The sequence below is a fragment of the Astatotilapia calliptera genome, chromosome 5 (assembly GCF_900246225.1).
Source record: "Astatotilapia calliptera chromosome 5, fAstCal1.2, whole genome shotgun sequence".
NCBI classification, from domain to species: domain Eukaryota; kingdom Metazoa; phylum Chordata; class Actinopteri; order Cichliformes; family Cichlidae; genus Astatotilapia; species Astatotilapia calliptera.
Genome location: NC_039306.1, coordinates 5853679 through 5866606, shown reverse-complemented (window position 1 = coordinate 5866606; position 12928 = coordinate 5853679). Strand labels below are relative to the sequence as shown.

Below are 12928 nucleotides of genomic sequence, written 5' to 3'. Positions count from 1 at the left end.
TTTCGATCACACCTGCTGATACAACCTTTTATATAGTATATTTTTATATACTATGCGTTATGTATTTGTTTACAGTTGAGGTGTATTTTAACCCACACCATGATCTTTCCTGGAAGTTAAAAACTAGTTTCTGTGCATATGAAGTGAATAATAGAAAATGAGAATAAATGGTTAAAAAGAGCTAAAATGAGACCGAATATTGGGCACGTTTTGGTTAGACAGAAACCAGATTTAATGAAAAACAAAATCCGAAAGTAGCTCGACATTTCAAGCAGTTACTCCTAGTTAAACAGTATGCTGTAAAGACTTTGAAGCTATATATATAAATAAATAAAACTTTCTCTCCATTACTACTCCGGAAAAGAATAATTTATGGACCTTAATTTGGAATAGCTTAGACAGCTATTCCAAATTAAGGTCCATAAGAGAAAAAAATCTTATAGTTTTTAACTTAAGTTAAAATCATGATTCAAAAGTTTTATACTGCAACTGCATCCTGCTTTTAATGACTACTCTGAGACCAATGTGCATGAAATCCTAAGAATAATTTAAATAACCCCAACTTTTCTTATGAAAAAATGTTATTTCTCCATATTCAGCAGATCACACTTGCAGTGTTATGACTGAAGATGAAACCTCATCTTTCTTCTAACATCTGCTCTGTGGTGGATAAGACCTGTCAGCGTTATGTTATTACTGAAGTGGAGAATCAATAGGTTGTTTGTTCTAAAAGCAACTTAAGTTGGAATATGGAAGATATAGAGCAGCTTTAGACTTTCTCACAGGTGGCCAGGTGGAACACATCCTAAGTAGAGCATTTGTGCTAAGAATACCAGAATCTGTAACGATGCGGGCATTTTAGTGCATAGAAGTTTACCAAAAGGAATCAAGACCCATCTTTCCTCGTAATGCTTGTTGCTATTGAAGTGATGCATTCATGGGGAATTTATAAACCTCTTAGGAGAGTCTGCAATGGGACTAACCTTTGGAAAGATATGAATGTGCCCTACTTTGTGCCCTACTTTACAGGACGTACTCACTTTCATGTTCTTGTTTACTCTTGCCTTGTGAACACTTTGTTATAGTAATCTGACTTTTATAAACTAAAGTAAAGAGAAAATGTTATATATGATCAGGCCGTGTCCCATTAGCTTTTTTTTTTTTTTTTTTAAAAGCAGCACTTTCTTTCTTTGGAAACATGTTTTTTTTTACATCTTGAAACTCCTAAGTGATTTTTCTTTCTAATGAAGAACAATATATGCATATTGCTTTTGCCCCAACCGTCAGCATGATTTAAAGCCGCTTCCTTTTATAATGGAATTTTCTCTACGACGGAGTGTTAAATGGAGGCTTTGGCTATTTAAATTTTGGTTCACTTTAAAGGGTTGTTTTACACGCTCAGCTTCAAATATTCCCCTCCACATCTCTGTTCAACACATTTGTTGTTTTCAAATGAAACAGCTGCACTGACAACTGCTTCGGTGATAAATGGTTAGAGTGTGGGTTCGGGTCGGGTAATGCCCATCCTTTTTACGATTCTCCCTTGTCAGCAAGTTGTAATCCTTGCATAGTTTCCATGTAGTCTTTTTGTCCTTACTTTCTGAACAGAAATGTCTTATTTTAAAAACACCCTGACTACACGAATAAAAAGTTAAAAGTATCATGCCCCATGTAAAATGCATCGAAGGTATTTTGTCTGTTTCAGGCAGCTCGTGTGTTCTTTAAAACCAGGTCAAAAAACACGCAGACAGTGATTCATTTTGCAGACTGTGGTTTCAATTATTCAACATCAAAGTCATTGTTTGTTCTCTGAAAGTTTGTTCTCTGAAAGCATTTCTGGACTGGCTGCTGTAAAATCGCATTAACTTCACATTATCTGGAAACATGACCATTACAAAGCCTCAGAAGTCATGTTTTTTAGGAAGGGAGATCTGCTTAGACACCGTATATGCCAGTGGGCCATGCGTGATTTATTAATTTAAGGACATCAGCTGATACTTGGTTTGTGAATGTTTAGTAGCTAGAGACTGTAGCTGATCTAGGAACAACCTCCTTCTAAACGTCAGTAAGACAAAGGAGCTGATAGTGGACTTCAGCACTAAGCAGGAGAGGAACTACCAGACCCCCGTCATCAACGAGTGCCCAGTGGAGAGAGTGGACAGCTTCAAATACCTCGGCGTTCACATCACACAGGACCTGTCATGGTCCTGTCACATCAACACTGTGATGAAAAAGGCCCGACAGCGTCTCTACCACCTCAGACGCTTGAGAGACTTCCGACTGAACTCCAAGGTGCTCAGGAACTTTTACTCGTGCACCATAGAGAGCATCCTGACGGGAAACATCTCAACCTGGTTCGGGAACAGCACCATGCAGGACAGACACACCATCACATAGTACTGACCCACACATATGGTTCTTACACACACACTGGACATTCTGGACTTTGTTTACACTAATTCGATTAGATGCGTGGTCATCTAATCGAATCACTTCATCACTAAATCACTTTAAGCATATTTGCACTGCACAAGACGCTTACAAATGTGGATTGCACAACACTGGACATTATATTTCTTCATTTCCATTTAATACTTGTACAGCTGCTGTTATTGTATATATATGTTTATATTTCTTCATACATTCTTATATATTTCTATACTGTGTATTTGTGTATTTTGCTGTACAGTTATTTTATTTTCAACTTTAATTTATATATTTTATCTTATTCTTTCCCAGTTAAATTTACCCTTCATTCTAATCTGTTGTTGTACAGTTATTTCATTTTTAACTTTAATTTTTATATTTTATTTTATTCCTTCCTAGTTAAATTTACCCTTTTTAATTTTCATATTTATTTCCTATCTTATTCATAGCCTTTTTTTTCCTTTAGGTCACGAGCAGTTGTGTAAGCCTTTCACTGCATATCGTACTGTATATGACTGTGTATGTGACAAAAATTTGAATTTGATTTGATTTGATCTAATAGGACTGTAGAGGATGAAAAGAGCAAATGGAAGTCAGTGGCATTTTAGTGCACCCCTTTCTGTTATATAAAACTCAACACTGATTAATGGCTGGAAGACTTCATTCATTTTAGTGGTGATGCTAATTTAAACTAGGTTATACTGTATGTACTCATGTAAAATGCAGTTCACATAGTTTATTCTCCCACGAGGAGGGGAAGAGAAGACATTTCCTTCAATACTTCCTGCTCTTTAAGTGATCTCAAGGCAAACAATGCAACTGTATAATGTATCATAATTGATCAACATCATTTTAGAGTAACACTTGGCTGTACAAGAATTTCCCATTTTAGAAATAAGTGCTCCAGCATCCACTGTTCTCATCTTTACATCCATCAGAGGAGATGGATGTGTCAGATATGAGGATGGAACCAGATGTTTCCTGACGCTTAGACATATTTTTTTAATCTTTTGATGTCTTCTGTCAGGATTATTACGGATTTTTTAATTAATTTAATGCTGCAAACATAGCTGTAATGTAAACATGCAAATCTGCATGTTTTTACAACTTATACTCCTTATGTCTCCTAAGACAGGTCAAAAAGTCAAGGTAGTGCTGTTCCCTGGGTCAGGATGTCATTGACATCAACTCAAAGCCTTTGAAAAATGATGATGTTCAGGCTTGTGTATTTGTCTGGGTTTTTTCCTTTATGATAGAGACATTTAACCCAGAAATGTCAAAATGAACAGAGGAGACTGCTACTTGCTGTCAATTGGCAATCAAATGGAGAAGTGTTGCTGCTGATCCTTGTTGCTGTGTGTCTTGTTTGGCACTCCATGAAGAGGAATCTTTCCGAGTACAGCGCTGTGACATGTGGCAGGATCTACAGTCTCTGGGTCAACATACTGAGCACAGACGGCATTAAATTATAAGGAAATTGCATAAAGTATATATAAGTGGAACAGCACATATGTCTATTAAAATCTATTAAAAGAAGGCCAGCTTTTAATATGTCATGCTTTTTTTCTAACCAAGAAAACATCAATCACTCTTTCAACATGCACATCAACTAAAATGTGATTTTTAATATGAATTAAAAATTGTCCAAGATACTAGTACATGTGTGGTGATCCAAATGATTTATAGTACGTAAGAATTCTTTGTATTTTGACAGAGAAAACAAAGGCAGTGAAAGAGACTGGAAAAAACAAAAGACACTTTTTGTGTGACAAAGAAGATTTGATTTTTATTCGAAAAAAAATGTGGGCCAAAGTGGCGAGAGCAGCTTGTTGTCTGGACCAACACATTACACATTCTGGTCAGAGGTAATGTTGAACAGTGTCAGTATGGGTCCACTTGAACAGATGGTCTTCCAGCTTGCCCTTGAATTGCCAGCTTTGCTGAGCCAACCAAGTGGAATGGCATATTAAACCACTCTCCTTTTGCCTTGTCTTTGCATAGACAGGGTTTGATTACTCAGGGGGTTAGAAGCCAAATTTTAAAAGTGTGAAAGTGTGAGTTTCGTAGCTGCCCTGATTTTGCCCTGATATGACTCTCTGTGCAAAAAACTGTCTATTTGGTGGATTTACCAACCTCATATCCATACTTATTTGTGCATATGACTGTCTTAGCTGTATTTCATCATTCTTTATTGTAATGTTACTCAGTTGCATTGATTAATTATGTCTCCAACTCCTTCGAGTATACTTTTGCTTCCCTTTTTAGGTAAATATGCCTAGTCTATTTATTCAGCTGCACTTAAAAACATCTAGCAGCTTCTTTCTGGCAGGCTAACTGCTGACTGATCTGTGTAATCTGTGCTTGCAGACTGATTTATAATAGGCTCACGAAGGAACACTTCTTCACAGATGACAACCAAGCTATTTATCATCTGCTATTGATTTTCCTGTGCATTGTCACAAAAATCTGTGCTCACTGTTAACTAGTCTGAGCAGAATGAGAAAAAATTCAATGTGCTCACCATCTGTAGTGCTTTTACATTTATATTTTGTGGAACACTTATGCATAGTATTAGAATTTAGTTTTTATCTGTTAGAACATTCATATTTGTTTTGTTTTTTTTGCTTTTTACAGACACGCGTCATATTTACATGTTTAAATAAGTGACAATTCTTTTCAAATATGACTTATTACTTTATCAACAATTCAAGCCATTATATATATATATATATATATATATATATATATATATATATATATATATATTAGGGGTGCAACGATACACAAAATTCACGGTTCGGTTCGGTTCGATACTTTGGTGTCACGGTTCGATATTTTTTCGATACAAAAAAATGTTCATGCCTTTTTAATTTGTCATTTATTAAAATTATAAATATATATTTTAACTCAAAAGTACAGTTTTTAAATTTAACCCTAACCCTTGTGCGTGTTTTTTATTTTGACAGCGAATGCGCACCTGCGGACCACTTATGTGCAGCCCTGGTTATTTAGCTCGTCATATTGCTGCCACAGAAATTCTTTTGTCCATGAAACCATAAAGCTGCACTTTCTTTTTGCCTTATAGTCTGATTTGTCATAACTTCTCCGTTTTGTGGTAAGCTCTTCTTTGGCTGTCACTTCTTCACACTGACCTGTCTTATTTGGCTCAGCAGAACTAAAATATATATCTGTCTGTGAAGGTTCTCAGTCATCCAGGTCATCGTAGTCAAATATAAATCCTGCTGCTTTTACACACGGACTCACATAAGCTCAGCGATTCTCTGCGCGATCAACCTCTCACATGTTTAAGCTGCGGGAGATTTCACTTGTCATGTTTGCATAGTAAGCTAACAATTAATAAGACGATGTCAGAGGAATTGGTGCACAAATTATCATCACTCACAGATCAGTGCTGTCGCTCTCTATACACAGTTCGCGCGATTGCAAAGTGAAAGCAAAAAAACAAGCGCAAATTCAAACGCGATTTCAATATGTCACATATTGACAGTGGCTCACCAATGCCAATGACATAATTACCCAGCTACATTTCTGAAAGAATGCAAAAGCATTGACATAAATTTTTCCTTCCTACAATAGCCCGACGGGCAGGGAAGAGATAGATTTTGGTACCCCGACTGAAAAAAATCGCTAGCTCCAGGACGTCGGGCTAGCGATATTGCGAGCCCTGTATCTGATTGAGGAATCACTCATCTTTGGAAAAGAGAGTTTATTACAGAGAAATGTCTCTTTCCAAAATAAAAGCTATACTATCCGCTTCTTCTGGGCTATATTCTCAGCAGCATATTAAACAGCTGTCTAAATGACTCGGCTAAAGTTAGCAGCATGCTTGCTTGTTTTTTTTCTGCTTCCACTTGTCTTTGCACTAGGATGATGTCGGCGTAAATGTGCAGTCATATTCGTTGTGTTCCCACTAGTGCTTTCAGGTTAATCTCGTTGAAATGACCTTAACGCCACAACACGGCAAATCTCCGTTAACGCCCGTGCATGGGGCTAGACGGCCAACACGTTAACGAGCTAACTGCGCTAACACACTAGTTCCCACCCATGTAATTAAGCATTGCATGGCACATCCAACATACTGTTTTACTTTAGTCCATGACTGCTTACCTTCAGGGTCATACGTCACATGAAAACCAAAATAATTCCAAACGCCAGATCTGAATGAGGGTGGGGGAGGTCCATGTTGTAAGGAGAGCTTAACTTCTGTCTCGCTAGCTTGCCCTGCGCTCTTCCTTCTGACGATGCTGTCTGTGTTGAACGCTCAGTGAATCTGCGTTCGACTACTCCGCCTAGGCTGCACTGTCGACCCTAGGCGGAGTAGTCAAACGCAGATTCACTGAGCGCTCAACACAGACAGCATCGTCAGAAGGAAAGTTGATAAAATAAATTACAAATTTTGTATTGTTCGATACATATGCGTACCGAACCGAAAGCACTGTATCGAACGGTTCAATATCGATACGAATATCGTTGCACCCCTAATATAGATAGATAGATAGATAGATAGATAGATAGATAGATAGATAGATAGATAGATAGATAGATAGATAGATAGATAGATAGATAGATAGATAGATATTGAAATATTTTGTCAGTTAATTCCAAGAAAATAAGATGTTTTATTACTTTTTAGTCATTCAGTTCATTTTTTTTGTTTTCTTTATGCATATTATCATTAATATGAAAGGTTGCAGCTGTGGTAGTTACAAAACAATACTGACTTTCCAGCATAGCAGAAAAGCAGAAAAGGGCTACAGAAGCTCTTGAGCCTTTACACTGAGATTAAAAGGGAATTAAATGGAATAGTTTCCAGAACTAAGTACCACATGTGTAATGAGTTATGTAAAAAGTCCAAGCTAAGATAGGTGGTAGTGTCTTATCCAGCATGTAAACACATCCAAGTACGATGCAATCAGGTGGCTCAATTTTCTCTTTAATGTTAGGCAAGATGTTTCTCCTGAGTTTAGTATTACTGAAACTAAGATTTGGTAGAAGCAAGAGCACAGAAACAAGAAATCATTCAAGCAAGAAGAAAAAAAATGTAATATACATGTTATACACGTAACCACTAGTGAGCCTATCATCTTATAACTGTTGATACAAGGCTGCCTGTCGACTTTGTGCAGTAAACTTTCTTTCTGTTTCAGATGATGGCAAGTTGTCATTTGAAGAGTTTAATACTTACTTTGCTGATGGGATCCTGACTACTGAGGAGCTACAGGAGCTTTTCTATTCCATAGATGGCCAACAGAATAAGTGAGTTTTTGACCTAGTGTTATATTTAATAGATTCTCTCTCGTAAACTTTGTGCTTTTACCTTTTAAAGAGGGCAAAATAAAAGCATGCTTAAAGGCAGTGTTAATGTGTTCTTTTCAAGTCACCAGCCACAGATTAAATGTCTCACAGCTGGAGGGAGGTCCTCGGTAAACTCAACTCAAGCAGAATTGATGTTTACCCCCTCCTTTGGACATAAAATACTGTGGGCTAAACCAGCTACTTCAAAACCTAGACTACTTCCCTGAAATTACAATCAAGGAAATCAGCCTCAGGATAGCTGCTGAAATCACCGCACTGCAGTGAACGCTTAACTCTTTTAGCCACAGAGGAAAAGACCATTTCTCCCCTGCCATGTTGTATTTAATGTATCTAAGTCTGATCCTTACCTAAAGCCAGTGTGTTTTATTGCCTTTGGCAGATCAGGTATTTGTATTCATGAGGCATTTTGCAACTTTTCTTCTGTGCCAACACTGAGGCTTAACAAGGTTTCAAAATCTTTGTATAAGCTCAGGTGATATAACAAATTAACCATGATTGGTAAATCACTGAAATGCATCAGTAGGCCCAGTCTCACACACAAAAGCAGACTGGAATAGATGCATATGTGTTTTGGGGGGGGGGGGTTTCTTCCTTTTTTGCATCTAACTAGTTTGGCTACAGTAACCACTCTGTATTTATTTTTGTTGTGGTGCCAGTTCTTCCATCACTGTGTGATAAATTGCTTTTGAACATGCTGCTAGGCTAGTATTGCCGCTGTGATGAGAAACAATAGCCTCGAGACCTCTCTAACCACCCTCCAAGCTTTGAGGCAGTTGGCATGAACTGTGCTCTGATGTCTAATTAAAGGTTTTTCTTATTCTCAATATAACAATACAGTTAATGGAGTGGTGATAGGAAGAACGTGTTTTACCTGTATATGCTTGATAATGCTTAAAGTTATGCAGAAAATGCTGGAACTGAAAGCAAAGGGAAAAGAATGATCACATTAGCTATATCTTAATAGCCTAAAAGAGAGATATGTGGGAGCTCATTGTCACCATCCAAATGCAGATTTGTAACAGCAACTGCCAAAAAGGCATTTGTTTTTGTTGTCTGCAGGAGCTGTGTGAGCATTATAATAATGCAGCTATTTACCAGCTTCACTTCCAGTTTGATTCAGTCTTTAAAATGTCATTAAAACAACAGGGGAATTTTTCACATAGTAATGGTAGTAGTAATGGTCTTTATCAAAGAGAATAATTTCTCATCAAATGTAAACCCTTCTGCTACGAAAAGTAAACAAAGACGTATTTATTGCAATGTTTTTACCACTGTGGGAGAAGTAAAACAGACAATGGTCTAACATTTTAAATAATGATAAAATGCAGAAGACATCATTTCTAAGGAGAATAAACATTTCAGGTTAACATGCTGCGCACAAGTGTGATTTATATGGTTTTAACACTTTAACAAGTCTTGTGTATGTCTTTATATGACAACACTGTTATCATATTAACTATATTCACACATAGTCACACCAAACCCCTCAAGCAGAAATGAAGAGCTACATAACTTTGAATTTTCCTAATTAACTCTCAGTATCTTCCCTGCTTCTCTCTTATGTTCTGCTCTGCAGCAATCTGGACACTGACAAGCTATCAGGTTGGTTGGACTGTGCTTACTCTGATTTCTGTATAACTCCTATCATAAAAGTTACTGTCATAAGTGCTTGTGTTACCCTATCCTTAGATTCTTTTTTTAATTATTATTAGTGTTCATGAGTAACTTCATAGCAACAGTTTAAAAACTCTGGGAAATTTGCATTTTCAAATGAAAGCATTGTATAAAGTTAGAGGCAGCAGGTTTTGCTGTGTTTTCTGCGCACGCCAAACAAGCAACACAACTAAATTATATATCAAAAGCATTTGTGATTTAGTTTGATTTGAATGTGTCGTCTGACATGTTTAGGTACTGCTGAGCAAAATCTGGTAAAAAGTCATGTTTCCCTATTGGTAGACTTCTTGTGTGGAAAGTCAACCAGGTGCTGGTTTCTAAAATTTACAGACATACAGTAAGAGTCATATCGATATTGTTATATAGTATACACAGTAGTAGTGATATATATAGTAGTGATCTATTGGCCTATTTTTTTAATCATTTTAAAAAATACATGTGTGTCAGATGACCTGAATAAAGTTAAGAACTAGGACAGAGACCGGTAAATATGACTTGTACCCAGAATAAAACTTCTGCATAATTTATTGAATGGGAATGGCATCTTTTGCATCTGACATCAACAGAAGTTGACTGTTTTTCCATAACAGAATGCTTCTTTTATCTCATATGTAGTTCAGTGAACATCTGTCAGCCACTGCTCTATGTTCTTTAGACCAAATTGTTTCTGATTAACGGTTTAAAATTCAGTAATGCAACATAAATGAATGTAACTGAGGGGAGTGTAAAGGCTGCCACCATTCACCTTGGATCACATTGTTAACTGTGTGTCATGTCACTCGTACTCTTAGCTAGTGTAAAATCAAGTTTTTAATTAAGAATCAAGAGCTAATTACTATTGAGCTTTTTCTTTGCTTTACTCTGGTGAACCTTCCTCGCACAGCCTTTTTACCGTGACACTTTAAATAAGCCTCGGTACACTGCTTTTGCAGTTACGTGAGCTCATTTGTGACATAAACATTAAAATGTGTAGGAGTTTCTTTATAGCAGTCGGTGCTGTCTGGTGTGAAATGAATCTTGACGCTTGCTATCATTAACACTACAAGAGTGAATGAGATATCTTATAACACTGCCTTATTAAAATTAGTAAAGAAAAAACCCTCAATTTCATGAAACGGGGAGCGCTAAGTGTTGCTGACGTATTGTGCATTCATTATATTCTCACTCCTGTAGTCGTCGTCGTCTCTTAATTGGAGTCTGTCATGGCAACATATTAGAGCTTGTCTCCAACTTTTAAACGTTAAAATTAATGTTTGATGACTATTCATGTTCATAGTCCGTGATTGCAATAACACTGACAGGTTTTTTTTGCTATTCCCTGTTAGACTATTTTTCTCAGCACCTTGGAGAGTATCTTAATGTCCTTTCAGCTCTGGAGAGCCTGAATATTGCCATCTTAAAGGCAATGGATAAAACTAAAGAGGTAAGAATTCACCAAAGCACGTGAAGACTCTGAAAGCTATACTATGAACCATTTAGTTTTATGTGAATCTGTCTTAATTTTGGCAGACCACATGGCCACCACTCGCTAGCTCTGAATTCAACAGATTATTGAAATGACTGCACTATTCTCAAATTGGAAGTTGGGCTTCACACAGACTTTGTACTTGAGAGCTGGCAGGTTGGATGTAGTCTCAAATGTAATACATGCACCATGCAGGTAATAGCAAGAAAAACTGAGGGCTGAAAGCAGTTAGTTTTTATCAATTCAGATGATTCACACTGACTTACATCACCTGTGGTCTCGTTATCCTTGGTCCCACTTTGGAAAATACCGCCAAACCCCGAAACACAAAAATGTTGAATGAGTCGGTGAACGGATATTTACCTGTTAACGCTTACCAAATTTTATGTAACAAGGTTAGGACACTTTGACGGGGTTTATCCTATCTCCTATTAAAACCTCAAACTGAGTCTTCACCTTATAATATACTGATTTGCATTATGGGGACATTTCTTTACCTTAAAGGAGGTGGGCCTACATAACGTGAGTATCCAAACCAATCCCCACAATGTAAGTAATACAAGTAGACACAGACACGCTCACCAAGTTAGGTTTTTTTGTGCTATAAATCTCCTGTGTTTAGTTTTGTGCTGATTCTTGTCTATTAGAGGAAGCCCCCGTGTACACAGATGGAGCCACTGCTGCACTAAGTCTCCCAGAAGTGATGAATTAACAAAAGAGGGACAAAAAAAAATATTTCAGGCAGGGATGGGCTGGGAAATAAATCAGATGGGGAGTTTGACCCAAGAATGACTTAATACGTTCTGCACAAAACACAGCAGTGTTGTCTCAATATCCTAACTATAAATGAGTCACAGATATCCTATATAACACAATAATCTACCCGATACTTTGGACACAACTGTGATGCTGTTTCTGTTTATTAACTTGTCTGTCAAAGCTACAGCGTGTACTGCACCAGCATTAACATGTAACTAAAATCGTTGACTTGACTTCCCCTTGTTACTGCTTGCCCTTTTTTTTACTCCAGGGAACTTCTTAACATTTCTGTTCCTGTCCAGCAGCACAGCACTTTTGGTCCTTTTTGCTGCAGCAATTACTGCTCCCACTGCTAAAGCTGCAGATGGAAAAAAACCACTGATTAGTATTTAAGCCAGCAGTCTGCCCACCTATGTACTGCGGGTCCCATGGGCCTTGATTGTGTTCAGTCCAAGCAGAAGAATCAATCCACATAATCAGTCTTATTTTTAACAATTATAGTATGCTTGATTTTAAGAAAGTAGCTTCCTTAAGTGCACATTCTCTTCCTGAGCATTAAATGAGGAGACTGGTAAATTGTGTGAGTGGTTAATGAGAAACTGCTGCAGGAAGAAGATGTTTTGATGTACCTTAGTGCTTAGACTAGAGCAACAGGAAGAAGGTAGTCTGGTTGTGTGCGATGGTTTTTAGTTTTCTGGTTATACTAGATTAATAAGAGATAGAGACAGAGATAGAGCAGGAAGGCAATTCTCCATGAAGAGGAAGAAGCACAAGCCATGACTTTACTTGAGAGATTTTGTTGTTTTTAATACTTGGCCTGACTGCAGAGATGTTCTGTGTTTATTAGGTAAAACAACCACACATGCCATAATCAGGAATCATGCACAGCACCAGTTTCTTGTAGTGTCACCAAGTGACACTGCAAAATTATGCAAAAAGAAGCTTTGCAAAGTCCTGAGTAGCACCAATGGACTATCAGTGCAGTGCAATCCCATGACCTTAAGTCTTGTTCAGTCTGCAATTTTCAGTCCTAACTGCTACAAATATTCTCTTGATACTCCTGATGTCCCACGGTGTGTGTGTCCCAAAAACCTCATGTAATAATATGTACCGGTTTGGCACAGCCTAGCATTTCTGTACCTGTTTATTATGTTGCTCAACTAGAGCTGACAAAATGTTTTAAAAGTGCTTGAGGATTTTTTGAGGTAACAGCTATGAATCAGGGATTTAAAGTTTAATAGGAGTTGATAAATGAGAAGAGTGGAG

The 12928-nt window shown here is 37.4% G+C and overlaps 1 protein-coding gene across 1 annotated transcript in view; it reads left to right on the top strand.

Moving 5' to 3' along the window:
• Window positions 1-12928, top strand: part of necab3 (N-terminal EF-hand calcium binding protein 3) — a 42726-nt gene that overhangs the window by 7718 nt on the left and 22080 nt on the right. The window contains exons 3-5 of the mRNA XM_026166878.1: window positions 7596-7704; window positions 9341-9366; window positions 10764-10861. Of these exons, the coding sequence (XP_026022663.1) occupies window positions 7596-7704; window positions 9341-9366; window positions 10764-10861 (233 nt within the window). The remainder of the gene's footprint in view (window positions 1-7595; window positions 7705-9340; window positions 9367-10763; window positions 10862-12928) is intronic.